Source organism: Lemur catta, chromosome 13, assembly GCF_020740605.2.
Source record: "Lemur catta isolate mLemCat1 chromosome 13, mLemCat1.pri, whole genome shotgun sequence".
Lineage (NCBI taxonomy): Eukaryota > Metazoa > Chordata > Mammalia > Primates > Lemuridae > Lemur > Lemur catta.
The window spans coordinates 64820569-64844366 of record NC_059140.1 but is presented as its reverse complement, the minus strand read 5'-3'; the positions used below and the strand labels follow the sequence as shown (position 1 = coordinate 64844366).

General features: G+C 38.9%; 1 protein-coding gene across 1 annotated transcript; it reads right to left on the bottom strand.

Moving 5' to 3' along the window:
• Positions 1 to 6015: 6015 nt before the first annotated feature.
• SPRYD7 (SPRY domain containing 7) lies at positions 6016 to 22180 on the bottom strand. Its single transcript, XM_045567019.1, has 5 exons — positions 21837 to 22180; positions 17072 to 17188; positions 14823 to 14989; positions 10096 to 10198; positions 6016 to 6949 (listed from the first exon to the last, which is right to left on the bottom strand). The coding sequence occupies exons 1-5, from the start codon at positions 21940 to 21942 to the stop codon at positions 6852 to 6854; spliced, it is 591 nt and encodes a 196-aa protein (XP_045422975.1). The 5' UTR covers positions 21943 to 22180; the 3' UTR covers positions 6016 to 6851.
• Positions 22181 to 23798: the final 1618 nt, after the last annotated feature.

The following is a 23798-nucleotide window of genomic DNA, read 5'->3' as shown; positions in this document are numbered from 1 at the left end:
CACAGGTGTCATCACACTGGAGTAGGGTGGGCTCCTTATCCAACATGACTGGTGTCCTTACAAGAAGACAGCTACGTGGAGACATAGGCAGAATGTCATGTGATGATGAAGGTAGGGATCAGAGCGATACGTGTATTAATACAAGCCTAGGAATGCCAAGAATTGCTGGGAACCACTAGAAGCTGGGAGAGGCAAGGAAAGATTCTTCCTTAGAGCCTTTGCAGAAAGCGCGGCCCTGCCAACAATTCGATCTTGGACCTCTAACCTCCAGGACTGCAGGACAATAAATTTCTGTTGTTTTAAGCCACCCAGTTTGATACTTTGTTGTGGCAGCCCTAGCAAACTACTAATAGTAAAGATACTTACCTCACACCATACACAATAATTAACTTAAAATGGATCATAGGTCTAAATATAAAGTCTAAAGTTATAAATCTTCTAGGAAAAAATTTAGGAGAAAAATCTTTGTGACCCTGGGGTAGGCAAAGTTTTCTTAGAACACAAAAGAAGCCATAAAAGAAATAGTTGATAAGTTGGACTTCATCAAAATTTAAAACACTTGCTCTTTGAAAGGTACAGTTAAGAAGATGAAAAGGCAAACCACAGACTGGGGAAAAATATTCACAACACATCTATCAGATGAAGGACTTATATCCAGAATAAATAAAGTACTTGTATAAATCAATAATAAGAACAGTTTAAAAATGGGCAAAATATTTGAACAGAGACTTTACAAAGAAAAAGTACATGAAAGAATGTTCAACAGCTTTAGTCATTAGGAAAATGCAAATTAAAATCACACTGAATACTACTACATACCTATTAACATGACTACAATTAAAAAGACTTACTATAACAATTATTGAGGAGGAGATGAAACAGTCAGACTCTCTTACACTGCCAGTGAGAATGTGAAATGGTAATTTCAGAGAACAGTTTGGGAATTTCTTTTTTCTTTTTGTTTTTAGAGATGGGGTCTCCCTTTGCCACCCAGGCTGGACTGCAGTAACGTGATTACAGCTCATGGCAGACTTGAACTCCTAGGCTCAGGCGACCTTCCTGCCTCAGTCTCCTGAGTAGCTGGGACTACAGGCACACCCACCACTCCTGACTCCTTTTTCTATTTTTTGTGGAGATGGGAGTCTTGCTCTTGCTTGGGCTGGTCCTGAACTCCTAACCTCAAGTGATCCTTCCCCCACCTCAGCCTTCCAGAGTGCTAAGATTACAGGCGTGAGCCACTGCGTTGAGCAAAGTTCTCTCACTCTTAGTGACAGCTTTAGTAGCATTGGTCTGTGTCATTTACTGTAGACGTCACCTCAGACGGGCTGATGTGGAGCCTGAGAAGACTAATGTCCTGACAATATGGCTCCTACCCTCAGGCCATAGCCCACGCAATGCTATCTCAAGTTGGGCGCGGGGCTGTTACTTAAACAGGGAATAGGATTCAATGCACAGGGAAGCACGGTGGATAGAGGCTTCTCAGTCCCAGGCTCCTCCTGGGGAGTCTCTTCTCTCATCAGTACATTACCTAAGGGGTAGTGCAGATGATCATTTTTAAATAAGCATGTTTAAGATGCTCAAAGAGAAAAATAAAAACATACTAGTTTTTAAAAAGGAATAAGAGATTACGGAAGAAAAGCAGGCAGAAATTAAACAAGTGTGAATGATAGTGAAGGGGAGACAAAGGGTAGAGCCAGGGTGTATAGACAGTTTTTTGAAGAGTTTTACTGAGAAGGGCAACAGAGGAATGGGGAAGTTGCTGGAGAGAAATGTGAGTATCTTAAAAGATACGACGTGCTGGAGTCTTTCCGCTGATAGAAACGCACACCCTGTGATTCAGCAGCCCCATTCCTGGGTATAACAAAATCAGCAGAAGGGATTGCACACACGCACAGAAAGGCACAGACAAGAATGTCTGTTGCAGCTTTGTTTGTAACAGCTCAAACTGGAAACAATCCAAATGCCCATCAGTGGTAGAAAGGTTAAATAAAGCGTGAGAGAGGGAAAAACAAGAAAAAGGAATCTGCACAACATTGAAAATGAATGAATTACAATTATACACCTAACATGGATGCATTTCATGAACATAGCATTGGGCAAAGGAAGCCAGATACAAAATAGTGGCTGCCTTCGGGGAAGGACAGAGGGTAGTCACTGGAAGTGGGTGTCAAGGGGCTTTCTGGGGTGCTGAAAATGTTCTATTTTCTGAACTCTGTGGTGGTTACATATGTGTATTCACTCCGTGGTCATTAATCAAACCATTTACTCTTTTTTAAAAAATTGAGGTAAAATTCCATAACAAATAATTGACCATGAGCCATTTTAAAGCGGACAAGTCAGGGCCATTTAGTGTATGCACAGTGTGGTACAACCATCACCTCTATCTAGTTCTAGGGAACCCCATAACCACTAACCAATTGCTCTCCCCTTTTCTGAGCCGTTTACTTTCCTGTACTTTTCTGCAAGCATGTTTTACTTCAATTTAAACATTTTTTCAAAAAGCGCATCCAGGTGGGTCCACATGTGGTTTTTCCCCGGCAACATTTAGCTGGCTAGGTTCAGGCAAGAACAAGCTACTCCAAGGTTGGGGCTCAGGCCAAGGGAGTGAAGGGCGTTTGCAGGAGGCAGCTGTAATGGCGGCCCAGGAACTCTAGGCCAAACGCGGAGCAGAATGCAGTCATGAGGGAGCTGAGGGATGCCAAGCCATGGTGGGGCCGGTGGGTGGGGCATTGTGATAAGGCTGGAGGAGTATGGCAGTGGACGCGCTTGAGCAAGCGACCTGGAGGGAAAGAGGTGGTGGTCAGGGGATAGGATGCTTAAATAAGGGTGGCACGAGTGGGACAGCCATTCCTGGTGGTCTCAAGGAAGTGACCATGTGAGTGGGTGGCTGGGCTGGAATGGGAAAAAAGGTCATTGGAGACATGCTAGTTAAAGACCTAAGAGGCCAGAGTGTTGAGTGGTTCAGCTACATGGGGTTAGATATCTCCAACTAATCAATGTTGCGGTCACCCCGAATGGTGGGAATGACACAACAGGAGCTGGTGGGGGAGAGGAAAGCAGGAAGCTGGTGCTGGTCTCCCCTGCATGGAGGGACACAATCAAGAGGTAGCTCACGACTTCCAAGAGGAAGAGGAGGAGCGAGTTAGATGACCTAATCTTCAGAAGGGCCAAGGGTTTTGGAGAAGGGAGGAGGAATTGGAAACCGCAACTGCAAGCGGCGGGACACTGCCAGAGTGCCACAGTGTCCTTAGGGACAGCCGGCTTTCAGGTAAGGCAGGAAAGAGGTGGAGGATATGGGAGGGTTTAAGACTGCAGAGAGGAGATCCTGAGAGCACAGGGAGGTGTGGGGACAGGCGGAGCTTGTACCAGATTGGAGGACAGATACAGCAACACAATGGCAGGTGGGTTTGGAGTGACTAGAAAACAGGATGGAAGCAGATGGGATTCGGCCTGAAGATGCTCTTGGGGTGAAGGTGGCAACTGGACCTGATGCTATGGATCCTGGCAATCTGTCTCCAGGAAACCATTAATGACAAAGTGGTGCTTTGGGTACTTAAGGACTGGAGCACCTTCCTAATATGTACTGTTAATAGCCTATAAATGTCTAAGTGTGACCTTTCTTCATTTTGATAAACACTTGTCCTTAACTGCTATGTTGGATTACCTCCTGCTATGGTTTGAGTGTTTGTCCCCTCCAGAACTATGTTAAAATTTAATTGCCATTGTAACAATATTAGGAGGTGGAATCTTTAAGAAGTGGTTAGGCCATAAGGGCTCCAGCCTCCTGGGTGGGATTGGTGCTGTTATAAAAGGGTGAGTTTGGCCCCCTCTTACCCTCTCTCACCTTCTTGCCTTTTGGCATGTGATAATGCAGCAAAAAGGTCCTTGCCAGATGCTGGTGCCTTGATATTGGACTACTCAGCTGCCAGAACTGTGAACCTATACATTTCTGTTCCTTATGAACAGTCTTGCTCTGTTGCCCCGGCTATAGTGCAGTGGCTCAATCATCGCTCACTGCAGCCTCAAACTCCTGGGCTCAAGTGATCCTCCCACCTCAGCCTCCTGAGTAGCTTGGGACTACAGGTGCGTACCACCATACCCGGCTAATTGTTTTATTTTTGTAGAGATGGGTTCTCACTATGTGGCCCAGGCTGGTCTGGAATTCCTGACATCAAGTGATCCTCTCACCTGGCCTCTCAAAGCCCTAGGATTACAGGTGTGAGCCACTGTGCCTGGACCACAATTCATTTTTAAAACTGTGTTTTCCTATGCCACATCTGGGTGAAGCAATCCCTATTTCTTACACAGCATGTAAATAACATAAAGCTTTTTGCCTCTATATATTTCTTTTGTAAGTTTCAGGGGTTGCTGACGTAATTCTTGGTGTTTAGGAATTTGACAAGCAAGTCCAAGTTCACCCTACCCATCAACACTCACCATGATTTTATAGGTTTGGGTAATATTCTTTCTGAGTCTTGACTTCCAGACTGAAAGGCCTACATTTCTAGTGGTCTGCCCTTCTCTTCATCACACTGGCGACTTCCCTGCCTTTCTTTCTTCAAGTAACCTTTTCACCTAAGTGCAATAGGTAAACTTTCCTTACATAGGCAAAAAAAGACAGATCTTATGTTTTGTTTCTTGTAATGGTTGATAAAATTTTATACTTAATTTCTAAAATATGTTCCTAATAATAGCTACTTTTGATGGTGACCACACACTGGACCGGAAGCTTCAGAGATCTCTTTCTGAACTTAAACAGTACCCAGGAGACGAACCGATACTCATAGTTTTAAGGAGCACTGCCAAGTGTTTTGTATTATAGGATGCCCTGCTCCTGGAATTTGTCTTTGTTTCTCACGATCAGACTGAAGTTATGGGTTTTAGATGGAAGACCAGCTCAATGTAATTTTCCTAAGAGGAATTTGATACCTATAGATTTAAAACACATCTAGACTTCACAAAACTGTTGCCACGACATAAACTTATGTATCACTTTTAGTACCATGCTTCTTCTGTATGACTAGAGGCAGAAAAGAATATGACGAGTTAAAAAAAGGTTGGCTTTAAAAAAAAACCCTAAGAGGTAGATAACATTATAAAGACAGCAAATAGCAGTTATTTTGCTTTCCCAAGTAAGCATGTTCTTTATGAATTAAAAGTACTTATGACAGAGAGACAAAAATGCATAAGTAATACATAGCTAGTTCAATTCCTTATATCTTTAGAGGTTAATATCTAGGATTTATGTCAATAAATGTTACTCAATTATATGTATGTTTTCAGAGCACATTGTCACATTTTTGTCTGTCAAATAAACAATAAATAAAGCATTGAGCAGGATTCTCTAGCCTGTGAGTCAAAAATAGACTGTCTTAAATCTTTAGAAAATTTATAGTAGGCAAAGAATTCTCTCCTGAGCAGTGGTTCTCAAACTTTAGTGTGTATCAGATTCACCTGAAGGGACTGTTCAAATACAGATTCCTGGACGCCGTCCCCAGCAGTTCTGATGTGGTGGGTCTGGGGTGGGGCTTTGAGAGTGCCCATTTCTACAAGCTCCCAGGTGACGCTGAGGCGCGCTATGAAAACCACTGCTTTAGAGTCAACTAGGAAATACGCTTATTAAGTGCCTATGATAACTAAGGTGTTTGATATCCATTACTTTATTAAGAATCAAGAAACTTATTAAATCAGTATTACCTCCCCCTTTTACAAATGGGGAATCCAGGGCTCGGAGAGACTGAGGAACTCACCCGAGGAGATAATGGGATTAGGCAGCAAAACTACAATTCAGATCTCCTCCCAATTTTAACACCCATGTTTCTCTAGCATAACATACTGCTTCTTGTTGATACCTAAAGATGTATTGGGTGATTGGTGTAGGTCAGCAGGGTGTTAACGAAAGGACAGGGATTCTTACTGAAATGTGGGCAAAGGTTCAGGGTCATGGAGAGGATTCACTTATTTCTGAACTTCTGAAATAATCAAGGGTGAAGTGAATTTACTGTATAACAAAACAGGAAGAATGTGTTTCATATAGTACTGAATATTCCTTAATTACTATTATTTTATTATTCTTTACAGAAACTACACATTTAAATAAGAGTCCTTAAAAGAATAATCTCATTTAAATTTAAGTTTAAAGCATCACACTATTCTAAATGTCTGCCAGTGTACTCTACATTACTAATCAACCACTTACTCTGAAATTGAAGTAACAGGATGGTTTTCAACAAAATGCTCTGACAATTACTAAAATGTTTATCTCCTTTCACAAAGCAAATCAAAAGCAATGACAATACACAACAAAGTAAGCAATTTAAGTTTTAAGAAAAGTGGTACATTATACAGTAAATAGACTGCCAAAAATGAAGTTGCCAATAGTATAAATTTCTGTCACTTTGTTATAATGTATATAAAAAAGGACACTGAGACAAAAAATCATTGGACCGCAGACTTAAAATAGTTAATGAGGTCTAAACTTCAGAATCACAAAAAACCCCACCCAATTCTACATCTCTATCAAAACAAATATTTTTTTGCATGAAAGATTCCTCTTTTAAATATCTATCTATATAAACATATTGCCAGGTAGTACTGTTAATTAAACCCATAGTTATATTTATTTAAATAAGAATTAAATAAACTTCCCCAAATGTTGATTTTCATATCACAAAACATAAGTATTTTAAATCACAACTTCAGTGTGGTATATTGAATACATTGGTTTCTTAGGTAACATTAACAAGCATATATTTTTAAGAATATATTTTCATCTATAGGTCATGTAAAGCTTTATTAAATGGTAAACACTTTTAACAGTGCAGAAATACAAGATTCAAAAACAAATATATTCAGAAGATCTGCTGTTCAAATAATATTTTTTCAAAACCAGGTGGAGGAGTATGATAAAACTCACTGAACTGGCAATCCAAAATTGCACTATCATCAACTAGAGGATAGAAAAAGAAAGAAAATAAATTAAAAGCAAATATATTAATTTGAATGAATACATAATTATCAAATAAGCTGTTTCCATAACACCATAATATTAATAGGCAAGAAGAATAAATACATCTGCTGTCCATGTTACAACACATGATCCTACTGGGTAAAAATAGCCACAATAAAAAACAAAATCTATTTGTCAAAAACATGAAAGGATATACATCAAAATATTAATAATCATCTCTAGATGGTGTGAATATGGGCACATTTAATTTTTTATTTGTGTACCCGTATTTTCTCAATTTTATACAATTAAGATTTACTACTTTAAAAAATGTTTTATTATGAAAAAAAGTATAGATTCACAGGAAGTTGCAAAAATACTAGAGAGAGTCCTGCATACCCCTCATCAGCTTGTCCCAGGGGTAACGTCTTATGTAACTACAGCTCAACATCCACACTGGGAAACTGACATTGGTATACTACTGTGAACTAGACAGCAGGCCCTATTCAGTTTCTACATATTTTTACCGGTATTTACTCAAGACAAATGAATGTGTATATCCATACAGATACTTGTCACAAATGTTCATAGCAGCTTTATCTGTAATGGCTCCAAACTGGAAACAAGCCTAATATCCATCAACTGGTGAAGGGATAGGCAAATTGTGATATACCCACACGATGAACTATACTACTCAGCAATAAAATGAATGAATTATTGATATATGCTACAACATGGATGAATCTTAAAATAATTAAGCTGAGTGAAAGAAGCCAGACCTTCCCTTGCCCCCCAAAAATGAGTCCAAACTGTATGATTCTGTTTATACAATACTCTAGAAAATACAAGCTAATCTGTAGTGACAGAAAGCAGATCAGTGGTTGCTTGGTTGGGGCTGGGGTGGGGAGAGGTGAGTAGGAAGGATACATGAGGCAGAAGGAAACTTTTGGGGTGATGAATATGTTCATTACCTTGATCCTGGTGATGACAAAACAAAACACCACCACAAAGCAAAACAAGTAAATAATTAACACTACTGTCAAGTAGTGATTACTCCCTGGGCGAGGGATGCAACTGTGGTGGGGGCTGCCACTGGGCTGCTGAAAATCTTCCATTTCTTCACCTAAGTGGTAATGAGGTGGGTGTTCACTTTATAGCTATTTGTTAAACTTCACATATATGTTTAACGTACATTTCTTTTCTTTTTTTTTTTTTCAGAGACAGGGTCTCGCTCTTTTGCCCAGGCTAGAGTGCCGTGGCATCAGCCTAGCTCACAGCAACCTCAAACTCCTGGGCTCAAGCAATCCTCCTGCCTCAGCCTCCCGAGTAGCTGGGACTACAGGCATGCGCCACCATGCCCGGCTAATTTTTTCTATATATTTTTAGTTGTCCAGCTAATTTCTTTCTATTTTAGTAGAGACAGGGTCTCGCTCTTGCTCAGGCTGGTCTTGAACTCCTGACCTTGAGCGATCCTCCGGTCTCGGCCTCCCAGAGTGCTAGGATTACAGGCGTGAGACATTGTGGCCAGCCTAATGCACATTTCTATATGCTTTATATTTCATAATAAATGAAGAAAAAAATTTAAATACTGGATTTGACATTCATGCTAGTGATTTTAACAGGGTGGTTTCACTGAAGTGGTAGTAACAGCAGCCAGATTGGGTTGCAGAACAAAGGAATAATAACCATAAAGGTGGAAGGTGTAGGTCATTCCATGAGAAATGTGGTCATACAGAGAAGGGTAAACACAGGACTAGTGAGGGATACAAGTCCAAGGAAGGGCTTTTGGGGATGGGAAAGACTCAGAATGTTTATAAGCACTGGAGAGAGGGGCTGATGACATAAGATACAGATGAAATAACTGACAAAGTGTGTTCCAGAGTTGGGGAGTTTGGAACCCAGACTACAGACAGAGTGTTCTGAACACGAAGAGCACCATTTCTTCTGAGATGGGATGGAAAGAAGGCAAGATTGGAGTTAAAGGGAGGGAAGCTGGAGTTCACCAGTGATAGTCTATTTCCTGATAAAATTGAAGGCAAGGGCATCTGCGGAGAATGAGTAGGGAATTCGAGCAGCACAGAACGTACAGAGATGTAAAAGAATTGTCAAAAAATTATTGAGAGCTTATATTAGGCTGGAAGGCATAACTTGTTAACCACACTTCTTCAGTGTGATACAGTTTTTTCTCTCTATAGGTTGAGTGTAATAATAGACAAAATGAATGACTAGATTGATCTGAGATCAGGGATGGAAGACAGAGTAAGGGAATTTAAGTTTTATTTTTATCTTTGGTAGTATTAGGCTATTAAAATATTTGGTTTAATTGGACTGATTTATCACTCTTGATTTATGAAATATACTTTATATTTCATAAATGTGAAATATTTTATGCGAATAAAATAATAATTATATGAATTAAAATTATATATGAATAATCATAAATTATATATGAATAAAACAATAATTATATGAAATGATACTTTATATAATTTGCTAACTTTACTACATTAAAAACAATGCTGAATAAAATAATTTAGAATAATAATCTTACTTGCTACATGTACTTGCATAACTCAATCATTCTGCTGATATTTATTTCACTTCTCAGGGTAAATTATTTCAAATATCAAGCTAAATTTCCATTTATTTAAGTAAATAAAAGAATTGCTTTTAGGCTTACCTAATGTACAAGAACAATAATTTCAATTGAGTTTAAAAACACACTTTTACATGCAAAGACACAGAAGGTACAATCACTAAAAAGTATTAATAATTATAGGAGAAAAGAACACTAATGAAAACCTTAACTAAAAGTAAATCACAAGTTTTGGTTATTATCATATTATAATATTTATATTTATTATATACTTTTATATTTGCTATTGTATACTTCTCTGACATCCCAGTCTGTCATCACTAATATTGTTACATTTATAGTAAGTTACTACAAAAGAAGTTAATAATTAGTTTTCATTATGACCCAAATTTAAGAAGTTAATGTAATTAAATAAGAAAATATTTTTAGACTTACTAAAATCATAGGCAGAAAAATCATACACCTGTTGATTTAAAGTTAATAACTTAAAAAATAAAGCAGAATAGAGTTAACAGATATCTAACATTATATTAGAAATATTTTAGCTTACCATAAACAACTGGATACACTGTCCCTCGTATACCTGATGCTGGACAATGCATGTTTTTTCCATTCAAATATACATTTAATTCTACATGGTCATATGTAATACCCTATGAAGGAAAACATAAATGTTCCATAAAAAGAATAGTCAGAAAGCACTGATTTGGAAGCATGGAAACACAAAAACTAAGCATATTGTCATAATAGTTTTCATTAAGGTTTTATAATTTGGTAGAATTCTACTTGAACTGAGCTAAAAAAAATTAGTAATGATTATTAGGGGGAAAAAAGTCAGGTGAAATCCTAAGAGTCCACATTAGAGGTAAAACAAAGCCAACAGTTTAAATCCCAGTATTATATTTGGATAATCTGTATTTTATATTTTAAGTATTAAGATGATGGCCGGGCGCGGTGGCTCACGCCTGTAATCCTAGCACTCTGGGAGGCCGAGGCGGGTGGATCGCTCAAGGTCAGGAGTTCGAGACCAGCCTGAGCAAGAGCGAGACCCCGTCTCTACTAAAAAAATAGAAAGAAATTATCTGGCCAACTAAAATATATATAGCAAAAATTAGCCGGGCATGGTGGTGCATGCCTGTAGTCCCAGCTACTTGGGAGGCTAAGGCAGTAGGATCACTTAAGCCCAGGAGTTTGAGGTTGCTGTGAGCTAGGCTGATGCCACGGCACTCACTCTAGCCCAGGCAAAAAAGTGAGACACTGTCTCCAAAAAAAAAAAAAAAAAAGATGATATAAGTACTGCATAATATGAACGGAGAGACCTTCTAAACTCACACAGAAAACACTGCTCTCTTTATATAGATTTTGCTTGTAAGGGGGGAAAACACTGAGGTTTTCACCATTAGGGCTTACTACTTATCATTGCTTTCAAATTCTGAAGAAATGTCTTTGCATACCTTATTTCCAAGAAGAAATCATACATTTCTCTATCTCTTTACCCTGGTTTCAAATATGTCAAATATATTACCAAGGTAAAGCTGGTGTTTACATCTGATTATAATTGGTAGTATCAAGTTAAAAAAACAGAAAAGCAATAGGTCAAAAGATTAAAAAAGCAACGGGGCCAGAGGCGATGGCTCACGCTTGTAATCCTAGCACTCTGGGAGGCTGAGGCAGGAGGATTGCTTGAGCCCAGGAGTTTGAGGTTACAGTGAGCTAGGATGATGTCACTGTACTACAGCTTAGGTGACAGAGTGAGACCCTGTCTTAAAAAATAAATAAATAAAAAAATAAAAATAAAGCAGAAATCATTCAATAGAGAAGTCACCACAGACCAAAAAGCAAACCAATTCAAGGATTTTGGGCTGTAGATAAATTCTATCAACTTAAAAGCTTTTTAGAGGTAGAAAATGATCTTATGGATCATCTAGTCTTCATTCCCTGTTCTTTCCAGGTAAAAGAGCAAAGGCCCAGAGAAGCCAACGTGGTAAGTGCTATAAAAGATTCTCCTCAATTCTTAGCTAAGTCAGGGATAAATTAAATAATTATTTATTAATAATTAAAGAATATTGAGAAAGATAAAGCAGTACATAGACTGCCTTTGTTTCATTTTAGTTTCTGTATTTAAATATAAAAATAAAGTTAACTGACAGCTGGAATTCACTTTTTTGTCTTTTTGTAGACAGGTTCTTGCTCTTTTGCCAGGGCTAGAGTGCAATGGCGTCATCACAGTTCACTGTGTCCTCCAACTTCGGGGCTCAGGCGATCCTCCTGCCCCAACCTCCTGAGTATAGGCACTAGCCACCACGCCTGGCTAATTTTGTAGAGATAGGGTCTCCCTCTTTCTCTGGCTGGTCTCAAACTCCTGGCTTCAAATGATCTTCTTGTCTTGGCCTCTCAGAGTGCTAGGATTACAGGCGTGAGCCACCACCCCTGCTTGCCCTGCAACCCACCACCCCCCAAGATTGATTTTTTTAATGAAAAGGTCTGTTTTCACTTAAAAAACAAAAACATAATTGCATAAAAAAGAAAGTATGTTACTCTCTTCATGGGACTGGCAGAAACCTAGCAGTTCAGATCAGTAGGTTGTAATCCAGCATCCTTCATCACCTGCTGGCAGCACAACCCACTGCAAGCAAGCCAATTTTAAACCCAAGCCTGCAGCAAAATAGCAAAATCGCACTACAAGGAAAGCACGTGAGAATCCCCACTCCCAGGAAAGTTCAGTTCCAGTATTTTCTAACCTAGTCCATTCTATGATCAAGAAACTGGGTTTGGGGGGAGCAAGGGCAATATATGTAACCTAAACTTTTGTACTCCCACAATATGCTGAAATAAGAATTAAAAAAAAAAAAAAGAAACTGGGTTTGGCTGGGCGTGGTGGCTCATGCCTGTAATCCTAGTACTCTGGGAGGCAGAGGCAGGGGTGGGGGATGTGGAATTGTTTGAGCTCAGGAGTTCAAGACCAGCCTGAGCAAGAGCAAGACCCCTCAAAAATTAGCCAGTGTGGTGGCATGTGTCTGTAGTTCTAGCCACTAAGGAGACTGAGGAAGGAGGATCACTTGAGCCCAGGAGTTTGAGGTTGCAGTGGGTTAGGATGACGTCACTGCACCCTAACCCAGGAGACAAAGTAAGGACCTGTCTCAAAAAAAAAAAAAAAAATAGAAACTGGGTTTGAGTCTGTCATAGATACCCCAAAATCCTATATGTTCCATGAATTTATCAATAATTGTGTGCAGGTTCAGTGAAGAGATTCTGAAATTAGACTGCCTGAACTATAATCTTATAATCTCCCCATATAAGAAGTTACCTAAATTCTCCTAATCTATAAAATAGGGACAATAATACTACCTATTTCATAGGATCCTTATGAGCACCAAACAATTTAATCCCTTCCAGGCACTTAGAACAGTGTCTGGCCCGTGATAAATGCTATAGAAGTGTTTGCTATTATTATTATTAAATAGAATGTTTATAAAAGTTCTCTAAAATTAAACTGAAAAATGCATTTTTCAGAAATTAATTTGTACTTTTCAAAACTGTACATAAAAGGAAAAAATAAGCATAAACTATTTCATGTATGCCTTCCTAGTTCTGTAGTAGACCATGCTGGTACTATATCATTACTGTATGAATATAATCATGTAATCATTTGGTTAGATGTTAAGAGACTATTTTTCTTGATTTCTCCTCAGAGAATGGTACATGACTGAAATTCTAAGCACATGAGAATGTTTTTCCTGTCTTATAATCCATTCTATTTTTCCTATGTCACTGTCAGCCATTTGGTAAAATTTGTTCTCAAGTGTTTGAGCTATGAAGATAAAAATTTATATGGCAGAGTAACATTTTACTTTTATTGACTCTGTATATATTTCATATTTTAGCTCTTCTTTTATCAGAATGAACATGAAAACTCAAAGTCTAATTTAATAATGGTGACAGACTAAAAATAGCATCCTTAAATCTGTCAAATTGTGGTATCTGTCATTGCAACGAATGAGTAAGGAAGGCAAGAATAACCCCTGGTAGAAGTTCAGTACATCAACAAAGAAAAACATTTGTTATTGATTATTCTTTCTTGTGTTTGAATTTCATCTTTTAGTGCAAACAGGTTGATAGCATCAACTTGACTTCCAGATTCTTTTTCAAGAAATAACCACTTGAATGGGATGTTCCATATTATGGACATCTGGCAATGAGCTACAAATGCAGAACCAACTATTCAAAAAGAAGAACAGGGAAAGCAGAGTTTAAAAATGGTTCATGCCTTTTACCTATTTTTTTTTCTTTAGTCGAGCTGGGAAAAAAACATTCTAACAATTAAAAATATGCTGTTTTTCATATTTTTTAAATTGCAGAAAAGATCATACCATAAGTAAAAATCTTAATTTCCACACCTTTCTTCATTCTTTCTAAAATACTGTACCTTTCTTTAATTCATTAACCTGGATTTATCTTGTCTGCGTCACCTTATTATTAGAAACTTTCCCTCATCATTCACAGGTTCCTTTCAACTTGATACCAGAGCCAGGAAGCCGAGGTTCTGTGTACAAGGGCACCTGGCTCCAGGAGACTCTAGGACTCTGTTCTCAATCAATAGCTAATAGCATTGACTCAGTGGATAGGCGTTTGGGATAACACAGCATGAAAGGAAGTGTCTAGAAAGGCAGATAGGATCTTTGGATTACATTTTCAACACGGTGGCTTTGATAAAGAGTTAAATATAGCCAATTGGGAGTAAAAACAGAAAAGTCTTAATAACATGTAACTTTTAACGTGTTAACTCTTAACTACCCTCTGCTTTCTAAAAAAACTTTTCTATAATCCAGCTTTAGGATTTTGAGTCCTGTTCTTTGAAGAGTTCTGAAAATAAAAGAAGTTTGATTAGATTAAGTTTAATGAACACCAAGACTTCTGATAAAATGCTATAACTCTCTGACAGAAGTTCATAACAAATTAAGTAATAAATGTGAAAATTTTCTCTGAAGAGATATCTAGCCTCAAGAATACCTAAAATTTTCTATTAGTAAAGTCAGCAAACTTCCAAAATTGTGGGCCAACGTGTCTCTAATGTGAGAGAAGCAAGCAGTTCTAAAAAGGAGAGGGCGCTTAAGTAAGGCTGCAACGTCTAGTCTGTCTGGAACACACAACCACTTCTTTAGACACATCCCAGTGCTTTGGAATTCAAACCACAAACTCCTAGGCAAAACCATATATGTTAAAAGCTGTTCAAGTTTAATAGTTTACGGTGGAAAGCAACTCCACCAGGAAACTCACCACCACATCTCCCTCCTGTGGAAGGCTATTTGCTGGCAGCCTGTTTTTCTCTTCATTGTTGTGGTACAGGGCTCCGTCATTTCTCATCACCAGACTGTGCACATCTCGGCCAAGAGGAATCTGATTCAAGTTAACTTTCTGAGTTGCAACACCAATACCCCAGATTCCTAAAAATATAATAGTTTAAATGCCCCCAAAATCTGAAGAATGCAACTTTAAATGGAGTTATTTTAAAAGGGGGTGTAAACTTTTTAAAAAGAGTATTATCACTAAACTGTTTTCTATTAATCTTCTTTTAAAAGTAGTTTGCAGACTATACTATGTTCTCTATAGATGTAGTACAGCCTAGTTGATAAGAGAGTGGGCCCTGGAATTGTGTTGTCAAGGATTAAATCCTGACTTAGCTATGTCATTTTGGGCAAATTACTTAACCCCTCTCTGTTCCTTCGTCTGTGAACTGAGATTCTAACAGTACTCACCTCACAGGGTTATGAAAACATATGATGAGATAATCCAAGTAAAGCATTTGGAACAGTGTGAGTGCTCCAAAAAATGGGTAAGTAAAGCATACAGTAAGTATTGAAAAATGCTAGCTATCATCATCAATATTCTCTAAAAAAGACCTTTTAAAAAGCTACATATTGAATTTAAATGGCCTAGAGTTCTATTTCAAGCTCTACCTCTGAGAGGTGGGAAAATACCGTCTTCAGTTTTTGCATCTATAACAAATAGCAAATATATTACATGAACAATATCATGGAGAAGAGAAAATTAATGATAAAGTATAAATCAAAATAATTTTCTAACCCAATGCCTAAATTGGTGAGTTTAAAACCTTTTGGTCTAAGCTGACTTATGCAGCAAGCAGCTTTCCTCTTAACCAAACAGAAAACCTAAAGCTCTGGATTTTGTCTCAAACTGCTTCCTTTGCACTTTTTATCAAAATCAGGAGAAATTCTATAAATGGAAGGTTTGAAGACCACGTTGTCAATCAATTTTTCTAGATTGAGTGAGACCATTAGAAAGTTGTGTGTCTGGATTCCACTGTCTTGGCTTCTTAAATAATTTGGCCATGTACGTTTATCCTCCAAAGTGGGAAAACTATGAGAGTGATAGAAGGACAGTGACAGGGGGTGAATTAGGATACTAATTTCACAGGACAACACTTGCAAACAGGGTTCTACGGTCTCCTTACTCCTAAAGAATTGTGTATGAATGATTGCCTCAAACTTTCATTGCAGGATCAATGCTACAAACTCCAACAATCCATTTATTCTAGGGATATCACTGAGGACAGAAAACCCACATAAAAATTTGTATTAGATTTAAGACTAAAGAAAATATTTGCTTCTCTTGAGAGAAAAGTATGTTATACTTGAGAACTGATCATAGTAACCAGGGGCATTCTGCAGCCAGTGGGCTAATTTATAATGGAATGGAGGACAGATTCAGATTTATTTCACACACTTAAAAAAAAAATCAGTGCTTAACACTAATTTAGAAAATAAGCCTCAGAGGGATATTTTATATCATTCAAGGCTAGTTGAGTAATAGGATTCATTTACTCTACTCTGTTTTTCTTTTCTATACCCATATTACTCATGCATTTTACTGCAAGTTTCTTTATAACATAGCTTTTATTGAAAAAATTTCCCCATATACAACACTGCCACAAGTTAACTAACCTATTATAATAATCCTGTAGAATTGCTATACAATTCAATAAACTCCATAAATTTTTAAAATAAAAATACAGACTTTAGACTTCTATCTGAATTCTGAATCTGAGGATTGCTTCAAGACACTGAATTAGGGTATCTTAACAAGAGCTAAGAGAAAAACTGAGGATCAAAAGATTGATTTTATCCTAAGATCAACAGCCAGAGTATATGCTATTTATATGCTTGACCTTATACGCTTGACTAAGAAACATAGTGCATCTAGAATCCATTAAGAATGCTAGTGCCTTACATTTATCCAGCATGTCCCTACACATGTAGCTCCTGTAAGGCATTAAGGGCAGCTCTTGTATTACTCATCTTATAAATGAGAAAACCGAACCTAAGTTAACTGTATTAACTAATTTAATCAGAACTGCACAATAAGAGGTGGAAGACCTAGGACCTATGTCTTCTATGTAAGAGTTTGGTGTTTTTTTATTCCTCTCCTGAATCATTTTTATATATTAAAATTACTCTTAATATTTAGAACAATTAGGACTTTTAATAGTAAAGTACCATTATACCAACCTGTGGACTGGATTTTGAATTCAAAGTAGCTTTTGTTTTGATGTAAAGGTGCACTGGCTAAACAACCTCCTGTTCCACATATTCTTCTTCCATTTTTTACAATGACAACATCTGTTCCTAAATAAAAAATGCGAACACTATGTAAAGTTTTGTATTTTCATATACAACAATCAGGGTTAATTTGTTCACTTCTAACTCTTAGTCCACAAAAAACAGAGATTCTATATTTTAAGATACTATTTGTTCTGCATGGTGGCTCACATCTATTATCACAGCACTTTGGAAGGCCCAGGTAGGAGGATCACTTAAGGCCAGAAGTTTGAGACCAGCCTGGGGAATACAGTGAGATCCCCATCTCTACAAAAACAGAAAAATTAGCTGGGCATGGTGGTGTGTGCCTCTAGTCCCAGCTACTTGGAGGCTAAGGCAGGAGAATCCCTTGAGTTCAGGAGTTTGAGGCTGCAGTGAGCTATGATTACACCACTGCACTCCAGCCTGGGCTACAGAGCAAGATCCTGACTCAATAAATAAATAAATAAATAAAAATTTTAAAAATTTTAATTCACTATTTTTTCCTGAGAGAACATTTATATATAGTATTCATTTGTAGCTATGTCTTGTTTAATGAAGCAGTTTCAAATAAACCATGCATAGGTGAATTATACTGAACATTTTCAACACTTTTAAAGTAGAAACAGACTCCTTAAGTTTTAGCCAATAAACCAATTTGATGATTTCATAAATCTCTTAATGTAAACCAAAACTATAAACACTTAAAAGAAACTTTAGTAAATTAGTACAATTTTCAATTCTATATAAATGAATTAAAACGGTTTACTAAAAACCAGCTGAACATCTACTAAGTACAAGGTACTATACTAGTGCATTAGTCTGTAAGAACTGAAGAGTACACAGAATTTCTATAGAAAGGAATATACATCCATGTTGAGACCTGACACTGAAAAATGCTAATTTAAGGATCTTAAAATGTTTATTAAGCTACTTCAATCACATTGCAAATATGCAAACAAGGTTTTAACATCCTCAAAGTTACTTTATTCTCATAGAAAATTTCAGTTTTAGCTCAAACAATATTTATAGATGAGAGTGAGAAAAACACTGTCTCTTAATATATGACCCCAGTACCAATTTGTTTCCAAATATTGATTTAGGAAAGCATGTATATCAGAGAATATGAAGAACATAATTCTAATATGTAAGAAATAGCCCATAACACTAAGGCATGTGACTCCCAAGACCTGTGGCCAATATTACCACTTCATTCGTAATAAGTGTACAAGCAAAGCAGATCTGAATATTAGAACTATATGGGACTCGTCCAGAGGGCCTTTAATAAAATGAGGACATAGTAAGAAAAGGTTGAATTCATATTTAAACAAAAAATTACTTAGAACAAATACATAAGAGGAATGTAAAATTTTCAGATCCTATCACAATTCTAAACTTGATTGATTTAAGAGAAATGCTCTCTTTTAAATAAGGTAAAACTGAGATCCTATTGTATGATTATTAAAAATTCATTAGCACCCATTTTTTTCTAAATACAAATGTGAAACCTCAAATTCTGGGAAAGTACCTTTACAAATAATTTGCATTTGGCTGCCCTGTGCTCCTCTAGTAGTTTCAACTAGAGAGCACCCTCCTTGATGGCAAAGACCAGGCAGTGTTTGGCATCTAGCAGATGCTCATCAAATAACTGATAAAGAAATGAATGAGTGATTATGTTGTGCTAAACACTTTGTAGTGGAAATGTAGTGTCTGTTTGCCCTTTTCTAACAGACTTCCCTCTGGAGATCAAAACAGTTCCAAGGAACCTGACTCAACTTCTCTCGTTAGGGGTACAGCATTTGATCTAGGTTAAGTCAGTCAGTGTACTCCACATTTCTTGGCCACAGTGATTGAGTCAAGAATGGTTACATGACCCAACCAACTACAACACAGCTTCTCAGGACTTTTGCAGAGAACAATGGGATAAAGACACTCTCTCATTCTTGCTATACCTGCATGAGGAAGCCTACAGCCCAGTAAGCTGCAGCAAGTGACCACGGAAGCCAACCTTTAGGAATAAGTAACAGAAAGCAAAGGAAATAAATGAAAAGAAACCAAGTTCTTGGCAGCACTGAGTCTTTCCTGAAGGCACTGCTGCCTTTGTACTTTTCCGTCATTGCTTAAACAATTCTGAGTTGTAGTTTTTACTACTTATAACTGAAAGCATCCTAAGTGAAACATACTTCCAGGAATTATGCAAATAAATGGTATTTTTTTCTTAATTGGCAATGCTCTGTGGTCCCCCATACATACTAAAAACTGTAATAACAAGCTTCTATAGTAGATAACTTATATCTTGGATATCACCCTAAGGTGCTAAGTTAATGGAAATAGCAGAAGAATCTAAATACAATAGTCTGCTGTATAAGCTGGAACCATAGAAACAACTCTGAAAATGGTATATATTCTCTTACTTCAACATCATTTCTAATCTCTAAAGCATTCTGTTAGGTACTAAGAAGTTTTATATAGAAAAATGAATATATTCAGAGAACATTCTGGGGTATTTGTGAATCATTAGGGAATCACTTTAAGCTTATTCCATTTTTCTTTATTAAGTACAAGGAGATCTGTATTTGGATTTATGTGATTTGTGTAGTTTTATTAGTCATTGGTATTGCTTAGAAAGTGAAGGCAAATTTGAGTACAGCCAGAACACCTTATAAACATAGTCACAGAGTATGTTTTAAGAAACATCAGAAATTTCCAAATGAGTGGCATCCCTTTCAAAGTAGCTACCTTGGAAGTCATTTGTATCTAAAAAGTCAATTCATGATTAAAAGCAGAGGATATGGCATCAATGAAGATATTTACAAAAACTATGTGGCAGAAAATTCCAAAAGAGGAATTTCAAAATGGTTTTAAGTAATGCAACATCACCAGAATAAGTGACAGTCCTGAAAGAGATATCATTTGGATATGAAATATATAATTTTCTTTTTTTAAAAAAATCAAATTTTTTAGGTTATCTAATCTAACCTTTCACATATCCAAATACATACGCTTCTCATACATTCAAGTTAAGATCAATTCATACTTGAAACATGCTCTCCTAGCTCAATAACCTTTTCCTCTCATTTATTCAGGTGCTGTCTTCAGGTTCCTCTGTGATTGAAGAATTTAAATTTACTAGAAACAGTTTAAGAATAAAAATTCCATGCAGGTAAAAAATTTGGAGATGACATTAATCTGCTTCATCCAGTTAGTGGCTGAAAGTTACTGGACATCTTTGGAAAAAGAAAAACATAGTGGAATGAGTACAACTGACCATTCTTCTAGAGAAAACAGGCCAGAGAAAAGGAATGCTCTAAAGAGCAAACTGCAGTAATTCAAGAATCTGGCAGCAGAGATAGGAAGAAGAGCTAAAGCTGATCATATGCTCCAGGAGCTAGGGATCGTTGTCCTTAGTGTATTTCCAGACCTTAGAACAATGCTTGCCACCTGCTATTAATAGCTGCTTAATATCAATTCGTGAATGAATAAATGAAATGGAAACATTTTCTGAGGGAAATTTCAGGATTTGAACATCCACTGTCTATAAGTGATGATGGATAAGAAATAATTTAAATATATGTATTTATTTATTTATTAAGGTTCTGTACTACACTTGGGAGATCTAGGAATTAAAAGTAAATACCCACGTACAAGGTGGTAAATAATTATCACATTTAGTATGTGCTACAGAAATAGAGGAATACAATATAATGGGCAGAATGTTTTCAGAATTATAAAGAATCTGGGTGGGAGAGGGGTTTGCTATAAATATTAAGAATTGCCTTTGTTATTTCAACACACGGTCTTTGAGACAATGAAAGATGTGGGAAACATCAAAAGTGCAGAGAAGTATAGTTAGAATAAAATAATCCACAAAAGACAGTACTCTAGCTGAAATAATTATATTAGGAAATCTCTCCTTCTAGAACCATATTCCAGAAGAATGGAACCATACAGGAAAAATATAACAGAAATAAGATGGTGAAAGAGGATATGGAGAAAGAGGAAGAATGTTAGATAAGTTATGTGGCCACTTGGAATTGGAAGGAAAAAACATAGATGCAGAGGAGCAAAGTGCTATTTTATTTTGCAACAGCCTGAGTATTGGGAAGAGGCCAGTCAGATGAAATTACAGCACAATGACTAAGGAAGAGTCGGGCAATGGGAGGTTTTAGTTGAAATGGCATGTTGTGACCTGAGGTTCGACTTCAGGCTTTTGCAATCTGACTTGTTTTGCTTTTAGGAGGCGAGAGGAAAATTACCTCCAATAAAACAAGCCGCAACCTATAAATGACGGGGCTAAAGAGGAACAACCGACTCTCAAGGCAGAAGGGGCAAGACCGGAAAACGTGTAGGTTTTGATTGGTGGGTCACTAGAGCACTCCCCGCTCCCCTCTCCTGAAGACATTTAACATCTCAGGAGGAGGCAGCGCGGAGATTCCAGTGACAAGGAGGTCAACACACCCACTTCCGATGACAAGCAGACAGGGCTGCGCAGCCTTGAACGCAGAACCCAACTCAGGTGGAGTCGGCCGGCGTCGGGAGCGATCCGCGAGACCAAATGGTGTCAGGGGCACCGTCGCCGGCGGGGGCGGGGCCAGAGAGCCTGGCGGCGTGAGGTCCTTCCGACCCCCGCAGGGTCCCCAGCCCGCCGCGCCCAGCCCGGGTGGGCCGTTGGGTCTGGGGAAGGGAAGGCCCTTACCCATGTGCTGCGTGTCCAGCTGTACGGCCGGCATCTCCTTCAGAGGGATGTGGCCGGTCCCGCCGTCTCTGCAGCACCGCAGGCAGCACAACACCGAGGCGGCCATCGCGCAGGGACACTGACTCCGCTGCCGCCACAGCCGCCGTCCCTAGACCGCGGCGACACCGCCCCCCACCGCTCGCTCCGCCTCCTGCCCCCGCCCGAACGCTGGAGGTGTCAGTGTGGAGCTCGGAGGCCAGTACAGCGACGTCCCAGGCCCGGAGGGCGCAGCGCAGGCTGAGGCTTGGCCCGCTTGGGAGGAAGATGCGGAGGCTCGGCGGGCGGGGCGGGGCCGGCGAGGGGGTGGGACTAGTGGCGTGTGGGGGCGTGGCAGGGGCGGGGCGGGAGACGGCGTGCGCCTGCGCGCCAGGTCGTTTGCCTCGCGCCGCCTCGCGCTCGCTTCCAACGCCGACAGGTGAGTGCAACTGTCTGTCCCTGTGCACTGTTAAGGGTTCTCAAAAGCTGTTTTTAAAACTGCCTACCCGACATTATTTTTAGAGACAGATTGACAGGAGATCAGTATAGGGGAAGGGAAACATAAAAATGACCCCAGAGGTTTCCCTCTGCACGCCCAGGCTGAGCGAGCTTTGCCTCCACAGAGAGCCTGCGTCATCCTACTGTGGCTGGTTTCGGGAGATTTTCCTCACATCCTTAACAGACGCAACACGGGCCCCGAGAGTAATGCCTGTTAGTGATTGCACTGGGGCTGTGCACCTGGGACTCACGTGGACCCTGCTGCACTTTAGGTGCAGAGACGCGCATCACCTGGCCCAGGGTGCTTCGCGGTGCGGGGTTGGCAGGGGCCACCCTGGGAGGGGACCAAGGAGGCGGGGCGGGAGGGCGATTCTTGCTTGACCGGCCTCTTCCAGGCTCACTCTGTCTGGTGCGCTGAGGGTTCTGAGGAGTGTGCAGGGAACTCCGGAGGCTGCAGGAAGGCTGCTGGGTCCCCGAGGGAAGCCCTAGGTTCCTACCTTCCACTCCTTCCTGGTGCCATGTAGGAGCCCACGTAGGAGGTGGTCACCTGTCATCTCCTTCCCCGCTTAGATCATACTTCCGTGGAAGATTTTACATTTTCACATGTAAGTGAAAGATACCACTTGGTGTGCGGAGATGGTCTGGGACGACCTGTAGAATTGACCCGGTTCAAAACTCTGTTCCTGGATCAGTTACCATCCTGACAGCTTCTCCCGGGTTCATCAGGTCCTGAGAAACCGGACATAAAATGCCCACTGTTTAAGTAATGAATTCCCATACATAACTTTCTAGTGACCTGAGTACGAATATCCTTGATTCCTATCTGTAGAATGAGGGAAAATTTTCAGGTTCCTGAGTCTCTTTGCTGTCCATACAAATGGTGTTTTCATTGCAATACTAAGGAAAATCTATCTTCCCATTTTGTGCTTTGAGATTTAGTTACCACAGAGTTAATAACCAAGGTGATTATTAAACTGATTGAGGGTTGACTCCCCTCCACCACTGCCTATAAAGTACTTTCTTGGTAATCATTTTACACATGAAATATTCCTTTACTGAAAACTTTGACCATTATTCTGGAAATTTAGTGTTCTGGTATTTCCCACTCCCCTCCATGGGAGGGGGAGTAGTTGAATAGAATGCTGGAGAGACAAAGTTTTTCTCCCTTTCACATATATATCTAATTGAATTCTTGCAAGGTTTCAAGGTCAATATTGTGCCCATTTTACAGATGAAGAAATAGACTTAGAGAGATTAAATAACTAGTGCATTTTCAAATGAGTAGGAAATAAACGAGGTATAATTCAAAGCTTACCAGTCTGACTCCTAAACCTGTATTTGCTCCACCAAATCATGCTGCCTCTCAAATTCAGAAGTTCTAACTCTTGTAATTAATGCTATAATCCTCTTAAACGTGCTCTTAGTTCAAAATACAGATTTGTGCTTTAT